Source organism: Branchiostoma belcheri, unplaced genomic scaffold (assembly GCF_001625305.1).
Source record: "Branchiostoma belcheri isolate BF01 breed outbred unplaced genomic scaffold, Haploidv18h27 scaffold38, whole genome shotgun sequence".
Lineage (NCBI taxonomy): Eukaryota > Metazoa > Chordata > Leptocardii > Amphioxiformes > Branchiostomatidae > Branchiostoma > Branchiostoma belcheri.
In genome coordinates, this window is record NW_017803998.1 from 1770478 (window position 1) to 1786737 (window position 16260).

The following is a 16260-nucleotide window of genomic DNA, read 5'->3' on the forward strand; positions in this document are numbered from 1 at the left end:
TTGTCAATCAGATATTTTGATTAAAAAATGGTATTAAATTGTAATTTTTGTAGAGCTAAAGTGAATGTAGACTTATATAAAAATAAACATAAATGACCTTATGATGAATGAAATAAGCTATTTCTAGTCATAAATATAATTAATCATCAATAATTAACCTTCAGCCTGCTAAGATAGCTGTCTGGCACCAAATTTGTACCAGCTGTGGGGTTAGGCAGCAGGGAGAAGGTTAAAAGAAATCATGTTACTGAAGACTCACCCCATGTATACCTGTACATGTCCAGTTCTGTGAAACTTTTCCCCCCAAGGCTGGCGGACAAGGTGAAGGTGCAAGGGTCAAAGGCCAACATGACAGCTGTACTGTAGGTTGCAACCTGTTGTAAATAAAACCAGAAAATTAGACAAGATTTTCAAAATTCCAAAACTGTACTGTAACAGAAACAAAAGCATCATCCATGTAAAAAAGAAAAACGAAAACAGTTACACATCTAGAACAGAATCTAGGAAAAGAAAGATTGAGTTTTTAAGATTCAAGCTATTTTAATTGGTTAAAAATACAATTCTCAAGGTTACCTTGAGGTCAAAGTCCACACAGCAGCTGACTCCAATCCAGGTGTCGGTTAACTCACAGTTGACAAAGTCAGGCAGGGATGGCAGCTGCATGTTTTCTGGATACCCTGGAGAAGACGATGATTCAATATAACTATAATTCTGTGAAACAGTAACAAAAATTGTAGTCTTGACACTATAAGATATTTGGGGTTTAGAAATAAGTGAATTTATTGTTTTAGTCATTGTAAATTTATTTGTTTATGTCTATTCATGATCATATTTGCACTGGTGCCCAGCAAACAGAGTACAGTAAGGTTATCTTCCTGATTGCCCACTTCTGGCAAGAGATGCCATACACTCTTGTGTATAGCATCTTTTTAGTCTGTGATTAGTAAATTCTCTCCACCCATGTTCTGTCACTGAACAAGCACACACACACACACACACACACACTAAAGAATTATAGAAAAAAAATTGGAGACAATATTTACTTTGATATTTACTGAGTTTTTGTGAATTTCTTCTTGAGTTTTTCTGTTTATGTCTAATAATATAAATAGTATTCCTTTTTGCACGCAGCACCAGCCAGCTTCTGGGACGTAACCACCTGTGTCTGTGGTTAGGGAATTCCCTCCGGCCACATTCTGTCACTCAACGCACATGCAAACACAAACACTACTCACTGTCCAGTCCTGTCCAGCCATCTGTTGGATGACTACAGCTGTGTCCAGCGAAGGTGTCGACTAGTCCCAGACCTCTCATCACATAGTCCTGTCCAGCCTTCTCCACCTGACCACCCTGTTCAGTCAGGAAGGCCTCCACAGTGTCTGCAGATTAGATAGTCATATGTCATATCAAAAAAAAAAGAAAGTGATCTTGATCCAGTTTTAGCTCACTGAAGAGCTAATCTCCCACTGATTGTGACAGAGAGGACATGTATTTTCAGGTTAATTCTACCAGAAAGATTCCCTTTTAGCTCTTTTTTGGTATGTATAATGAACAGTGGACCACAGTTTAATGTCCCTTACTAGGGACTGTGACCCATTCCAGTAGCGTGGATGTCAGGTGAGCAACAACGTACAGGCGGGATTCGAACTTCCAACCTCTTGGTCCAGTGGCAGGGTCACTTACCACTGGCCTCATCACACATAAATACAGGCATACAATAGAAGCTTTAGCCAACCTATTTTGTCCATACATAAATACAAACAGACCCACAGCTCAAACCCCAAAACAATACTTCATGCCCTAGAAGTCATCAAAATGTTCTGGACTAGTGTACAAAACCGTGCAGCTTATACCAACCTGGTAGTACCACCTGTTCACAGTCAGTTTTGTATGGTACTTTGGTTCCCTCCATGAGGGCAATGTTTTTGGTTGTAGTTGTTCCATCACAGGACAGTTGGAAGGCAAAGTCCATCAGAAAAGCACTGTCTTCATCTGACTTTGTGATCTTGTAGTTGAAGGATAGCAGAGTCCCTATGGCCAGGGTCTTTTTCTGTCCTACAGAAATCAATATAAAAGGAATAGAGAGTTAGATAGTGCAACTATGAGAGACTTTTTCTTAGAAAGGTATATCAGAGACACATGTATGAACATGACAGGTAAACTTTAGATGAATGACTAGTATTCTACTTAAACATTTCCTGTCTGTGGTTACATCATTTCCCCCTCACTTCCAGTGACTCTACAATATTCAAAATAACTACGGACACACAACTTATTAACAAACACACCTAAAACAAAACCTTATTGCATTCAGGCAACAAATGCAATTCAAGCAACAGTTAGCAAATGTCACTGCCTCTGAAGGAAATAAGTTATATATAACCTATTCCTTTTTTCATTGCTTCATAGCCCTAATTTTTTTTAATGAAGATCATTAACACACCCCAAGTGTACTGGTACAAATTAAAGTCAGACGTCCATGTTCCCATCCCCACAGACAGGCTGTAAGTACAGGGGTCAAAGGCCACATGGAAGCTTGGGTTGACCTCCCAGATGGAGCAGAGGTCGAGGGTCATGCAGCAGTCCATCCTGTAGCACTCTTCACTGACTGTACAGCTGGTGTCACCAGGCAGAGTGGGTAAGGTAGTGTCTCCACATACTGGGGTAAGAGATACAAAATAACATAGACTCAAAACCATACTAAATAATTAAAAAGGCAAACTGGTACAAACAAAACATTTGTTAACCCTTGAACTTCATTTTGTTAAGATTACAATGATGCAATTAATTTTTTCTTGTATTTTGGATACACATTGGAAGTCCCTTTTGCCAAATAATCTTTTCTGCTGATATATTTGGCTCTGAAAATCAACAGCAGGAAATTCAGCACCTTGGACAGATCTAGTAATTTGTCAGCACAGAAAATCACTTCCTCCAAGCCTGTGGGGACGACATTTTCACCTCCAATTTGACCTTCCTGTCAGTCTGCGGTTACACCATCTTCCCCTTTACATATTTTGGCTCTACTGTATTCAAATAGATGTGGACACACAAGTAAACAATGAAAAAAAATAAAACCTATGCAGTACTCACAGTTTTGTCCAGTCCAGCTCAAACTGTTGCCAGTACATGTGTCCCCTTCGGGAAACACACCCACTAGACCCATGTACCTCATAGTGGCCTCACGGAAAACAGTCGACACAATCTGGGAGCCAGCCACGGCATTTTGGAAGAACAGCATGGCATCAGCAGATGACATTGCCTCTCCTAGATTGTAAAAAAAATGTTTATAGACATTATACAAATCACGATTTGGAAATTTGTTGCTTATTAAAGCATAGAGCTTCTTGACTAACTTGTATCAACAACATTGTATTCATCTAAGGCCACACCAATTTATTTCCTTGGTTAACGGATTCGCCGCTTGCTTTTTTTGCCGAATGAAAATAAAAATAAAAAATGTCATAGTTTAGACCCCACAGGCCGGTAATACCCTGAACAGGGAGACCCCAATGAAATTGCTGCAGTTCATACCAATGTCGCTAGAGGCGCTCCTGCACACATAGTCACATGACGTAAAGTAGCCAATCGTGGATTGTTTTACTTTCTGACCAATCAGATGCGATGTTCTGGAACCATGTTGGCTCAGTCATTTGTTTTGTTCTGCATGGCGGGAGCCTCATGGCGGACAAAATTTGTGGCGGAAGCTTAAATTGTTTGAGAAAGCTGGAACTTTGGATCAAAGCAGAATCTAGGTACAGTACATGTAAAATTGAATAAATTTTGTCCCCTTTGAAGTTAAAATTGCTTGTGAGAGTTAACATTCGTGTCATGTTTTAGAGTACATATGATGATGGTGGAACTTGGAAGTAACATGCTAAAACTTGTTTTCTGCATTTTGCTCGTGTACGAAAAGATTATCAACCCAATGGTGTGGATAGCAAATAAAACACAATACGGTACATCCTCTCTTGCCTTTTGTTTCTTTCCCAGTATTTTCGTAACTTAATAAGCAGTCTGGATTTCACACTACATGGCTGTATGGCAGGTAGTATCAAATTTTTATTTTTATTTTTTTTCGCCCGCCCGCTCCATTTTTTTTCTACAAAAATCCGTTAACCAAGAAAATAAATTGGTGTGGCCTAATGGGCACAGTGCATTCTGAAATTACATGTATTCCAAAGGTATTTAGAGAGTTTTCAAGAGTACTATTGGCATTTTTTGTGCATGCGACTAGTGGGTACTTTATCATGTACTAGTATGCATTTTCTACTTCCTAGAATTATCATCTGTTGGCATATAAACCCTCCCTTGTGCTCCTTTGTGCAATGTCAGCACTCTAAATAGCACAGTTCCGAATCACAATGGGGCTGTGCGCTTCTGCATGCCTTTTGTGTATAACAAAATCATGCCTTTAAGATTCCATGATTTGTATATGCAGCAAACCAAAATCACAGCAATTCAAGCGTCATAATTAAACATAATTCAGAGTCAATTCTGAGAATTTGGGGTATTTTGTAACTACTAGAATTTTAGTGCCCCAAAATTACGTCCTACCTCCTTGTGTTGGTGTCCAGGTGTTTTGTGTGAAGCATGGTGGCTGAGGAACTTCGGTTCCTTCCAGAAAGACGAGCTCACTGCAGTGAGAGACGTTTGCTTCCTTGCAGATGCTCAGGGAGAAATCCAACACAAACGTGCTGTTGTCATCGTCTTTGCCGATGGCATAGTTCAGTCTGAAGACAGTTCCAAATTCAACTGTTCTTTGTTCACCTGGAAAAGCAAAATGAATAAAAACTTATTAAAACTTTAATTTGCAATGTCATATAGTGGTACCTGCCTCTGATAATTCAAAAATCTCTCGCCGCTGAGGCATCACCAAAAATTTCATTTAAAAGTAATATTACTAACCCCAGTTATATATCTGCAGTAAGAAGATTCTGTAGACATAATTACTGACTCCTAAAGTCAGCTACAATGCCTGCAGACTGACAACAAATTTTAGTATTAGGCTTGCCCCTGTGGCTTTGCCAAAAATTGGATTCAAAAGAAATTTTACTAACCCCAGTTGTATGTCTGCAGCAGAGAAAAGCTGTACTCCTTATTACTGACTCCTACAGTCAGCTCGTAGTTACAGGGGTTAAAGTCCATCCAGGTTTTGGAGTTGAAGGTCACCAGGTCCAGATCCACCTGTCCGTAGCAGGTGATGCCCGTACAGGTGCTGCTGGTCAGCTGGCAGGTGTAGCCAGGTGGCGGCTGTGGCCATGCAACACCTGAGCAGCCTGTGTAGATCAAATAATCTAAATATTCAGACATACATTGTACATGTAGTTTATGAGAAATTCATAATTGTAATAAACCTTTATTGCATATTTTTGTTACATGATGATTATGATGTTTTGTTACACAGGTACAGGTCACAACAAAATATTAAATGTGGACAAAAATGATAAATTCACGAATTCAAATCTCATGCATGTTCATTTAGCTAAGATTTAAAACATCAACCTCTTTTTGCTTTTTAGTTATAGAAGAAATTAAGGAACAGATTAATTTTTTGTGATCATGAAAGATTTGTGTAGTTGCATTAGAAACATGAATTTGTCTACAGTTGGAAGGTGGAGAAATGAATTCTGTACAAAATAGTTTATTTCTCTCTTCATGTTTGCTATAACGTTAGAACAAAATATGCTAAACAATTGCTAAATTACATAACCTATACATCAAGTGGTATTAGTCCTCTACATTGTATTCTATCTGAATTACAATTATATCCATATTAATAATTTTTCTAGGGAAGTGCAGTCATCTAATATGTAGGATTGGAAATATAATGATTATCATAATTTATTGTACTTACTTTCTGCAAAACCCCCAGATACTACAGGTGGTGTGTAGCTTGTGGTCAGGTCGTACACCCCTGCTATCCCATTGTAGCTCAGCAGCGCCAGAATGGCGTAGTCTCCCACTACAGTGTCAGCTGTGATGTTCAGGGCCTCGATGAAACCTGCTATCGATCGTTCACCCTCCCCACCTGGAATAGCATAGAAAGACATTTAGCCATCTGTGTGATAAACTGTTTATTTCTTTTGACCAATCACAGTGTCTGTAAAATCACCTCTCCCCTTGCCAACTTTGTGAGAAACTATTTATTTATTTCAACCAATCACAATGCCTCTAAAGTCCCTTAGCAATCTGTGTGTTTGTTGCTTTTGACCAATGACAATGCCTGTAAAATTATCTATCCCTCATGACATCTGTGTGATAAACCGTTCAGTACTTTTAACCAATCACAGTGCTTGAAAAGTTATCTCTCCTTACTGATTGGTCAATCACACTGATGAAGGCTGGAGTGGAAACTGCATCAATCTGTTTTAAAGTCTGCTTTAGAAAAGTCACTACATTTCCTTGTGTCAATTTTTTTGATTTTTAGATCAGAGGGTACTAGTTATTTATCTGTTGCCACTTTTTGTTTGTATTTTTGTATACAAAAACACATTTTACCCCCAAAATCAACTCAAATGGAATGAATTATCCAGTGGATAAGACTTACTGAGAGATGTCATAGGTGCGTTGGGATCACAGACAGCACGAGGCATGAAACTGTTCCTCAGGAGGTGGAACTGGGCCGTCACCTGTCCATCGATGGTTAGCGTGAGCTTTACCGTGATGGCAAAACGGTTTTCTGCGTCGTCTTGCCTAATGCTGTAGGTCACAATGACGGTTTCGTTGATGTTCATTGTCACTTCACTTCCTATTGGTCAGAAAAGGAGTTTTACGGTATTAGTAATATGTAGTACTACTTGAATCAGAACTAGAACAGAATCTGTTTGGACTTAGCGTTGGATGGTTGCTCCTGCAATCCTGGGCTACCTGAATTCCCCCATGTCAACATCTAATTCCAGCTGGTTAACCCCATTTCCTGTGTCTAACCTTTTGACCTCCGGCCATTCTGCCTGTTAAAGTTCCCCCATGCTGGCAACCTACTCTGTCTGGACACACAAACCCACAGACAAACCCACCCAAAACAATACTTCCATACATGGAAGAAATTGTACAAGTACCTGTAAGACAAAGTTCATAATCCATGCTTTTATTTAGCACCATTTACCCAATATAAAATAATCTAGCAATTGTTCTAATTATAAATAAACATACCCCATTGATAGAGGAACAGAACTTGGTGGAAGTTCAACTGGCCCATCCTCAGGTTCAAGGTGAAGTTACAGATGTCCAGCTGGACAGCTGCTGTGGTGGTGAGGGTCAGCAGCTGTAGGTCCATGTCCACACAGCAGGACACCCCCAGACAGTCCGACTGGACAGCACAGGTCACAGCATCAGGGAGGGTGGGGTTGTTCATGTCTGGACAGTCTGTGAGAAAGTTGAAATTATACTTGTTATTTCTAATGCAAAGATCCCAAATGTTTTTAAATGTTTTAACTTTCTTTCTCTCCCCCCTCTCTCCCTTTCTGTTCAATATCTTAAATATTGTTAATACTACAGTCATGTGATGTCTAATGGCTGACTGCTAATGCAAGCAGACATGAGATCAAGGGTTTAATTCCATGCGTTCCTCAGGCTAGACATTGTGCCCTTGGAAAAAGCACTTTACACACCTTCCCTCACTCCACCCTGGTGTAAAATGGGTACCTGACTTTGGTTGGGGAGGTAAAAGGTTGTGGAAAGAGAGGGATGTGCTTAAGTTTCTTCCTTTATGCAAAAAGCAATCTCAGTCTGTATCTCAGTTTATATCTAATGCTCTTTATCTTATTATGTCAAAATAATTGCATCTGTCCTTGGTGCTGAATTTTATGATGTTACATCAAGATTAACCTTTAGCACACTAAGTACCCTTCTGACTACTGGTTACTGGGTTAGGCTGTAGGGAAACTGTTAACAGCAGAAAATCATGCAGAAGAATTTGTTCGCCACTTGCTACATAATATAACTCAACACTACAGGGTGTATGCTACAGCACCAGTTATCATGGTGACAGACGTCTGATCCAGGTTATTGACCTGTTTGGAATGGAAAAAGAAGAAGAAGAAGAAGAAAACGAGCAAAAACAGCATGTTTCCCTTTGAAAATGTAAGCATAATTATCTATACATTTAATTGTATTGCTTTATTTGCCAGAAACAGTAAAGTTTAGGACCTGATACCTGCCGTATCGGAGACAATTAACTCTCAGTCATGTTGTGAGTCAGGAGAATAAACCCACTTCAAGCAGACCACCTGTCCAACCCGACCATTTTTCTCCGGTCCCCTGGGTGGCTGGCTTGAGCAGGTTTGACTGAGTTGAGTTGAGTTGTAAACAGGTACATGTATGGATGGAAATCATTGCAAATAAGACTCCCTGTGCTTCTATTCGGAAGTATAATCCCAAAGTTATGGATAACTGCATGATATAAGTGCAGGGGTTATGTATAATTATATGTAATGGTCATAGACATTATGTATAAATATGTATAATTATGTATAATGATTCAAATTGTTATGTATAATTATGTATAATGGTCCAAAGGGTTATCTATAATTATGTATAACGGTCCTAAGGGTTATGTATAATTATAGATAATACCAAAATCATTATGTATAATTATACATAATTATAGTATAATTATGTATAATTGGACTATTCCCAAGGGACTCATCAACGCTTTCCGCATATTCATTACCACCTAATATATTACCATAAAAAGTATTAAGACAGTTGGGTTAAGCGTTTGGGATTTATGGGCGGGAGTCCATAATTAAAACGTTTTTCCATAATTATATCGCGGCTTGTTATTAACATCTTACTTTCTCTTCCTGCATAGCCCTCCTGTAACACTTTTGGTCTGGTACAAGGCTTCTCTTCAAAGAAGTGTGTCAGTCCAAGTGTGTTCAGCAGAGTTTCCCTGGCTGTGGGAGGCAGCACGTCACCGGCAGCCAGGCCATTTTCCTGGACATACTGCTCAAGCTCACTAACTGACTCTGTAAAAAAAAAAAGTTTTTTATGAGAAAAACAATGGCAAAGTAAAGTATGCATCTTTGGATTCCTAAGTTTCTCCCATGTCAAATTTCTCCTGTTAGCTTCTGGCAGATTTTGAGACCTGTCACCTGTCATTCTGCCTGTCAATCTTCACCAACACGTGCTGTCAACCTACCCTGTCTAGATAAATAAACACACAGATCAGCAACCCAAAACAATAACCTGATATGTTGACTTCATGGCTCCTGTTATTGCATTATAAGATGCCTAGGCCTGTTTTTATTTTTTCTTTGCCCTGAATTTTCATATTTTCTGCAAAAATTGGCAAACCAATAAATCAAATGGTGTGGCCTAAAGGTAAATAAATAATACCATACTTACCAACACCAAGAGAGTCAGTTAGACTGGCATTACAGACAGGTTCGGGGATTTCCAAGTTGTTGATTAGTTGGACAGGTTCTGTGCAGGTTACGTTGATACAGAGGGTGGCCTCAAAGTTCACCACATAGACAGTAGGGCTGGCATTCTTCCCAATGGAGTATTTCAGCTTTAGTTCGTCCCCAATCTTCTTTTCCTGTGGTAAAAATGGTCAAAGAAAGGAATACAGTTTTACAACGATTAGTAAAATATCTTCCTTGCTGTCTAACCATAGAGAATAGTATTGGTAGCCAAAGTAAACACAGCTAGTTCAGGTTACATGTATGTTGAAGTTGACCTAACATTTATGAATGAATAAATGTTGACTAGGTGTGTAGTATGGTCTTCAGTTGTTGCTTCTTCAAGTACAATTAAGTCCTGAATCAAATTTGGCACATTCTTAATGATCGTTTTCGATCCTGGGAGGAGGTGACAGTGAAATTTGCAATAAATTTGCAATAATTATTGATTACATAAAACAAGAAATTTAAAATGTACCGATTGTAAACATTTCTTGTATGTGTGAAATCTTTGATTTCTTGTCTTTGTTTTAAACATTTAATTTAGTACATTATATCATTTAATCATATCAACATTGTTTAGGAATGCCTACTCAGTTAAACACATGAGATCTTTAATAAGAGCATAGCTTTACCTAGCACGTCGGCAGAACGTATTGCGCTTGCGCAGAACCCTGGATTTTCGCGTTTTTAGTTGCATTTTTGGTCAACGTTGCATCAGAATTTTCACTGTTGCAGAGGATATCTTTTCTGACACAACATTTGGAAACTACTGTTGAAATGCTAACCATATATGAGCGAATACAACCTGACGTTCTGCCGAAGTGCTATGCACAATACATTATGGGTTTCGCGCAGGTGCAATACGTTCTGCCGACGTGCTGCTTTACCTGCACTTGTCCCCATGTGTATGTCATGAGTTTGAGTGCGTAACTCCAGTTGCCCATGTGGATGTTAAACTGCAGGTTACAGTAGTCGAAGCTGACAGCAGCAGCAGCTGACACTGTGGTGTAGTTCAGCAGGTTCATGTCCACCACACAGTCCAGTCCATGGCAGGCTGGGTTCACTTCACAGGTGGTTCCATCAGGAAGGTAGGAAAAATCAAGGTCTAATCCACAGGAACCTGAGGGAAAGAATGGCATGTTATTTTAGACCATTTTTCTGTTATTTTCTTTAATCCATTCAGATTTATTTATTTATTTTATTTATTGTTTATTTCAGGCTCAATGGCCCATAGCACAGACACACGACATTACACAAACACATCTAAAATAAAACATCTAGGTGGGTACAAATAGGTAAAAGACTCTCGAGCCCTTAAGGTGGGCGGACCAGTCTACAGTAATGGCTCCAGAGCAGAAGGTCTCCGAGCGGAGCAGGAGTGACTTAGATTTGCCACATTTTTTAAAAGAATGACAGTCACTTAGTATTACATGTACATGTACACCCAGTCTGGTAACAGACACAAATCTGTACCATTTAAACTGATCATGAGATGGACCCTTACACTTTTCCGTAAGTGTGGTGGGATCTTTAACATGCTCAAGGTGTGGCTCACCTCAAAACACACTGGCCCTCCAGATTTACATGACCTGTGAGGACTGTCCATAAATTAAGCTACAAGTGTACATTAGGTACTCAGTTTCACCTGAGTGGTATAACATCGGTGTCCATGAAATCACCATAGTCCATAATATTGCCACCTTGAGAAAAAGTGTGCTTAAAGATATTTTAGTGCAACATACCCTAAGTATGTACATTTGAGGTGTGCAGGAGTGCATACCAAAAGTATGTTGCAGTAAAAATATCTTAAAACACACTATTTCTTTAGGTGGCGATACTATGGACCCTGGTGATATTATGGACACGGATGTTAAGTACGTGTTTTTTCCTAATTCACAAATATTGTGGCCTGCCAGGGATTTGAACCTAGAATCTTCAGATTCTAAGTCTACATGCCATTATAAGCAATTATCAAAAAGATTCAGGGTCCATCCCAGTTTGAATCATTAATAGAAAGGTGCAAACCTTACAGTCCAGTCTTACACAACTTGTGTTTACTGTCACAGTGACAAAACTGGTAGGTCACAATGTATGTCTTGAGGAAGTTAACTAGTTATGAAAACTGGACCAAACAAACAAACAAACAAACAAACAAACAAACACATCATATCGGGTTGAAGAAGAGACAGAGTGTGTCTCAAAAGCTCCCCAGTGTAGCTGAACTTTTGTTGTGTGTTTCTGTATATTATATTAAATATTTTGTCAAAAGTAGATCATACTTGTTTCTCGTCGTCTTCTGGTACTGTTAGTGTTACTGCCAGGCATCTCAGCTGTCTGCCCGGCTGGTACAAAGATGTCGTTCAGACCAAAACTCTTGATGATGACGTCCACCAAGTCCAGGTGCACCTGACTACCAGCAGACGTCAGGAAACGCTGAACAGCTGGGAAAGAATGAACGAAAGAAAGAGATCATATTACATGCATTAACTCATACTAAGGGATTGACCTAGGTCTTTTTTAACTGTTCATCTTGTTTGTTTGTCAAAACTTAAAAAAGATGATTTTAACTCTCACTGAATGAATGAATGAAAATGACTGTTTTGATTGATTGAATGAATGACTTTTTATTGCACTTCTAAAGAAAGACCTAAAGGCTTACATATTGTAATAAGTAGCAATAAGTAGCATAATATAATGCCTTAAAGGCTTACTCAACAGCATGGCATTACACATGCATAAAAGGATTAACTAGTGAAGTATTAATGAGTCTTCATGAATTTTTTGCTGATTCTGTCTGATGTCCCACTGGCAACAGACAGGCAGACAGCAGGAAATGAGATAACCTTTTCTGGGACCTTTGACCTAACTTCCTGTCATTGTTCCTAAAATGCTTATTGACATGTGAAAATAACTACAGAAGCACAAGCAAACACACACACAGACAGACACATGTACATTGTACAAAGTCATGTACACTAAAACAAAACATATGCACACAGACTCTGAGGTAAAAACTTACTTGCTGCATTTATTTCCACCATGTCACACTCAGGTATTGGTGCCTTGTACTGGTTAATAAACGTTCTGGTGTTGTAGCACTTGTAGTCAGAACAGATTCGAGCGCCGACGTCTATTGTGTAGTTCACGTTGTCCCTGGCAACCGTGACTTCTATTGTGACTCCCTCGGCCAGCTTGACGTTTTGTTTCACACCTGTGTCAAGTTCAACAAAAATGGTGAATTTGAATATCAAGAACTGGAAAAATTGTATTTTGATATTTACTTCATATTGCAAGACCAGCTGATAATAACATTTGATGCTGTTTCTTGGATTTAAAGTTAAATGGAAATGACAGTTACAGATTTGTTTTCAGTATCCAATTTTAACATGGTCAAGTTAGTTTTGCTTAAGGCAGTCCACTGATGATTTTAAGTGGGTAAAACTATCTATAACAGATGATATTAAAATTGTTGATTTATGAAAAAGACATTCATTGAAAAGTTGAAAGTCTCTTTTCTTCCATTTCCTGAATTCTACAAATCAATGAGAATGTTAGTAATGCTAAAAATGTCACAATTATAATTTTTCAAAGTGCTAAAGGACTAAATAACATTCAGAGGCATATTACCAACTGTACATATTAAAAGATAATTAAAAAAAAACATGTTCATGACATGTAAAATTTCTCTGTCAGTTGACTGAGTGTACAAAGATGTTGATAAACTAAAAAAAGCACAAAATCACATTCAAATGGAAATACTTGCAAATTAAACATTCCAGAGAAAACTTACCCCAGGCAAAGTCGTTGAGGAACAGTAGTCTCTGTTCCAGGCTCTCAAACCCCACCACGATTTCATAGTTACACACGTCCAGGTGTACCTTAGCATTGAACACCCAGGTCCAGTTCAGGAGGGGGATACCAACCTCTATACAACATCTGATATCTGCAGAAAAAAACAACATGATCATTACAGATTTCAACAGTACAGATTTCAAATTTCAGTATTCAGCTGCAACCACCACAGGCTCTTATAATGTAACAATGGAACAATGGATTCTTCTATTCTTGTTACCAAGTTATTTAACTTAAGTGCATTTGGCCCGTGTAGGGCGTGAACATGCAATAAAGTTCATTGTCAGTTCATTGTCATTGTCATTGTCATTGTCATTGTCATTGTCATTATAAAACAAAAGTGGTCCCAATAACTAATCTAGGAACTGAGGTTAGTGCTTTGGAGTGCCAACCATTGCTACCGTAATCTAAAGCAATGGTACAGGTAGATCTTGTTAAGTGTAAGGATATTGGTTAGCCAGAAAAATTATGATGTTATTACATGTAACAGTATATAGAAGTTCCAATATCAACAAGAGATACCCAAAGTTTCTACACTACACTCTCTCTGATACGTTGGTGAAGGTTACTCATCCAGGATAAAGATAAATTGATAAAGCCGTTAAATTTTTTTCTAACTGCATGGATAACGCATTAAACTTTCAATTATCCAGTTAGAAAAGATTTAACGGCTTTATCAATTTACACTCTCTCTGGTACATGTAGTTTTGATATGAATATTCCATTGAATGAACTATTCTGAATATAACAGCCTAATAATCAATCTCCTTCCTTCTTTCCTTCCTTTCATTCTTTGTATCGTTCATTCCTAACCCTACTTTTCATTCCTTCTTTCCTTCTTTTGCTTATTTCATTCCTTCCTTCCTTCATAACTGTAGACCACTGTACTTACCCAGACATGTGCTCTCCAGTCTACAGTAAGTGTAGTTGACCATGTTCCAGGGAACCAGGGGTAACATGGCTAAAGCAGCTCCAGACTCATTCTTACAGGCTGGAAAGGGAGGAATAAAAACACAATAAACTCCAAATAATCACAGCTAACAAGACTTTATTCCTGCATTCAAGAAGCGCAGAAAGGCACACTAGTGAGGTACATTGTACAAATATGACTGTCACAACTAATCAAGGTGCCTACATGTACAGCTAGCGGCATCACTTCTACATCAGTTACTACATGTACAAGACTACTACTTTCACGAGTAAATTGTACAACATGTTTACTACACATTCAAGGCTAGCAATCTAACATCTGTGGCATTTGGGGATTTTTACATTTTCGGGATATTTTCTTTTATGTTGATCACCACAGAGGAAAAGCAATTTCTTGATTTAAAAAAACATGTGTGTGTATATTTCATCCACAAAAGTTACTGTGGCTTCTTTACCAAAGTGGCCCTGCCCCCCCCAAAAAAAAGCAATCAGATGCTACAAAAAACTTTGTTGTGGTCACATTTAGAGGTTTTTAAAGTCTACGATTCTCTGTTGCAATACATTATGTACAATGTATCATTTACCAATAGTAATCCTACATAATTATACCACTGCACAAAAGTCCAAAAATTTTCTATCAAGTTACAACTACATCTTCAGAAATTTACTACAATTTCAAAACACTCACTCATTTCATGATCCTTTAGCCGCTTGGTAAGCACAGTGGTGTTGCCGATGAGAGACAGGCCGTAAGTTGTCAGCTTGTACTTCAGCTTTGCCTCTGTGAGTTGGTTTGGCAGACCACATGGCAGTTTTCCTTCTAGCAAGCCCTGCAAATAAGGAAATATAACATAAGGCCACACCAATTTAATTAGTTGGTTCTCAGATTTTTTCAGGAAAAATACGAAGAAGGCCACACCAATTTAATTAGTTGGTTCTCAGATTTTTTCAGGAAAAATACGAAGCGACAGGGCGAAAAAAATTTAAAATAAAAACAGGTCTAGGCATCCTATTATCATATAATATTATTATTATCATTAATTCTAAGTACAGCCCTCTATCCATTATCCTAGAAACTGCAGATGTTTGTAATTGTTTATTGGTTATCTTGTAAAGAAAATAACTAGAGGCTAAACTTACAATTGGCAGGCCGAGCATGTGCAGTGCCTCGGTTGTGACCCTGGCCAGCTGTGCAGAGGACATGGCACTCTCTGCCAAGGTCGTCATGTTCACCGAGGGCCAGACAATCGTTCCGTTTTCTCCTCGCGTGGGTAAGGGTATCGGCGCTCGATTTAACAGGACGAAAAAATCAAGGCATTTGTCGCTGCAGGTTCCCACACTGAAGGTCAGGTAGAACAGGGCAGGCTTGTAGTACTCCATCATGATTCTGCGATGGAAAAAAATAGAAACAGTCTTCAACATTACTCACTCACTCACTCACTCACTCACTCACTCACTCACTCACTCACTCACTCACTCACTCACTCACTCACTCACTCACTCACTCACTCAGCTCACTCAGCTCCACAAGCCCCTCCAGGGGACGTAGCACCTCTGCATACAGCCCTCCAGGCCCGCCTTTCTCTGGCTGCCACCCAGGCGAGAATCAGGATGACGGACCATTGCCAACTCTGCCCATCGCAAATTTGGTCAACTCGGCCCACCGCCCTGGTTAACTCAGCCCACCACCAAATCAACCATGTTGACTATGAGGTTTTTTGAAGTCCCAAACCGCCAATCAACATGATTTTATGGACACCGCGTCTTTTGTTAGACAACTTCGAACTGTAGGTCCGAGTCATCTGACATTCCACCCAGTCGGTGGTGATGTCCAGTCCTGCGGCCTGGTGTTCGGTGGACAGTTGGTCCGTCCATGTACGCCTCAGTCTCCCTCTAGGGCGGGACCAGGTGGGGGAAGCGGTTCTCTTAAAGAGAGCCTAGTTCCAAAGGTGGTTCTGGGTTCAAGTCCTCACATGCCACCGATCTTGTGCCCTTAGGAAAGGCACTTTACATGACTTTCTCCACCAGACTTAAGTGAAAATGCATATTGTCGGTTCAGTATTTGTTT

At 39.2% G+C, this 16260-nt stretch overlaps 1 protein-coding gene across 1 annotated transcript in view; it reads right to left on the minus strand.

The window, feature by feature from the left end:
• The window catches only part of LOC109476484, a gene marked incomplete at its 3' end in the record, with an annotated part of 130748 nt that overhangs the window by 73430 nt on the left and 41058 nt on the right, over nucleotides 1-16260 (minus strand). The window contains exons 33-52 of the mRNA XM_019777420.1: nucleotides 15333-15579; nucleotides 14881-15022; nucleotides 14155-14253; nucleotides 13201-13353; nucleotides 12430-12621; nucleotides 11690-11851; nucleotides 10298-10530; nucleotides 9352-9544; nucleotides 8799-8972; nucleotides 7156-7368; nucleotides 6551-6751; nucleotides 5858-6031; nucleotides 5061-5279; nucleotides 4558-4770; nucleotides 3094-3267; nucleotides 2444-2659; nucleotides 1858-2055; nucleotides 1236-1379; nucleotides 574-677; nucleotides 260-374 (exon numbers count right to left, since the gene is read on the minus strand). Coding sequence (XP_019632979.1) covers nucleotides 260-374; nucleotides 574-677; nucleotides 1236-1379; nucleotides 1858-2055; nucleotides 2444-2659; nucleotides 3094-3267; nucleotides 4558-4770; nucleotides 5061-5279; nucleotides 5858-6031; nucleotides 6551-6751; nucleotides 7156-7368; nucleotides 8799-8972; nucleotides 9352-9544; nucleotides 10298-10530; nucleotides 11690-11851; nucleotides 12430-12621; nucleotides 13201-13353; nucleotides 14155-14253; nucleotides 14881-15022; nucleotides 15333-15579 — 3566 coding nt within the window. The remainder of the gene's footprint in view (nucleotides 1-259; nucleotides 375-573; nucleotides 678-1235; nucleotides 1380-1857; nucleotides 2056-2443; nucleotides 2660-3093; nucleotides 3268-4557; nucleotides 4771-5060; nucleotides 5280-5857; nucleotides 6032-6550; nucleotides 6752-7155; nucleotides 7369-8798; nucleotides 8973-9351; nucleotides 9545-10297; nucleotides 10531-11689; nucleotides 11852-12429; nucleotides 12622-13200; nucleotides 13354-14154; nucleotides 14254-14880; nucleotides 15023-15332; nucleotides 15580-16260) is intronic.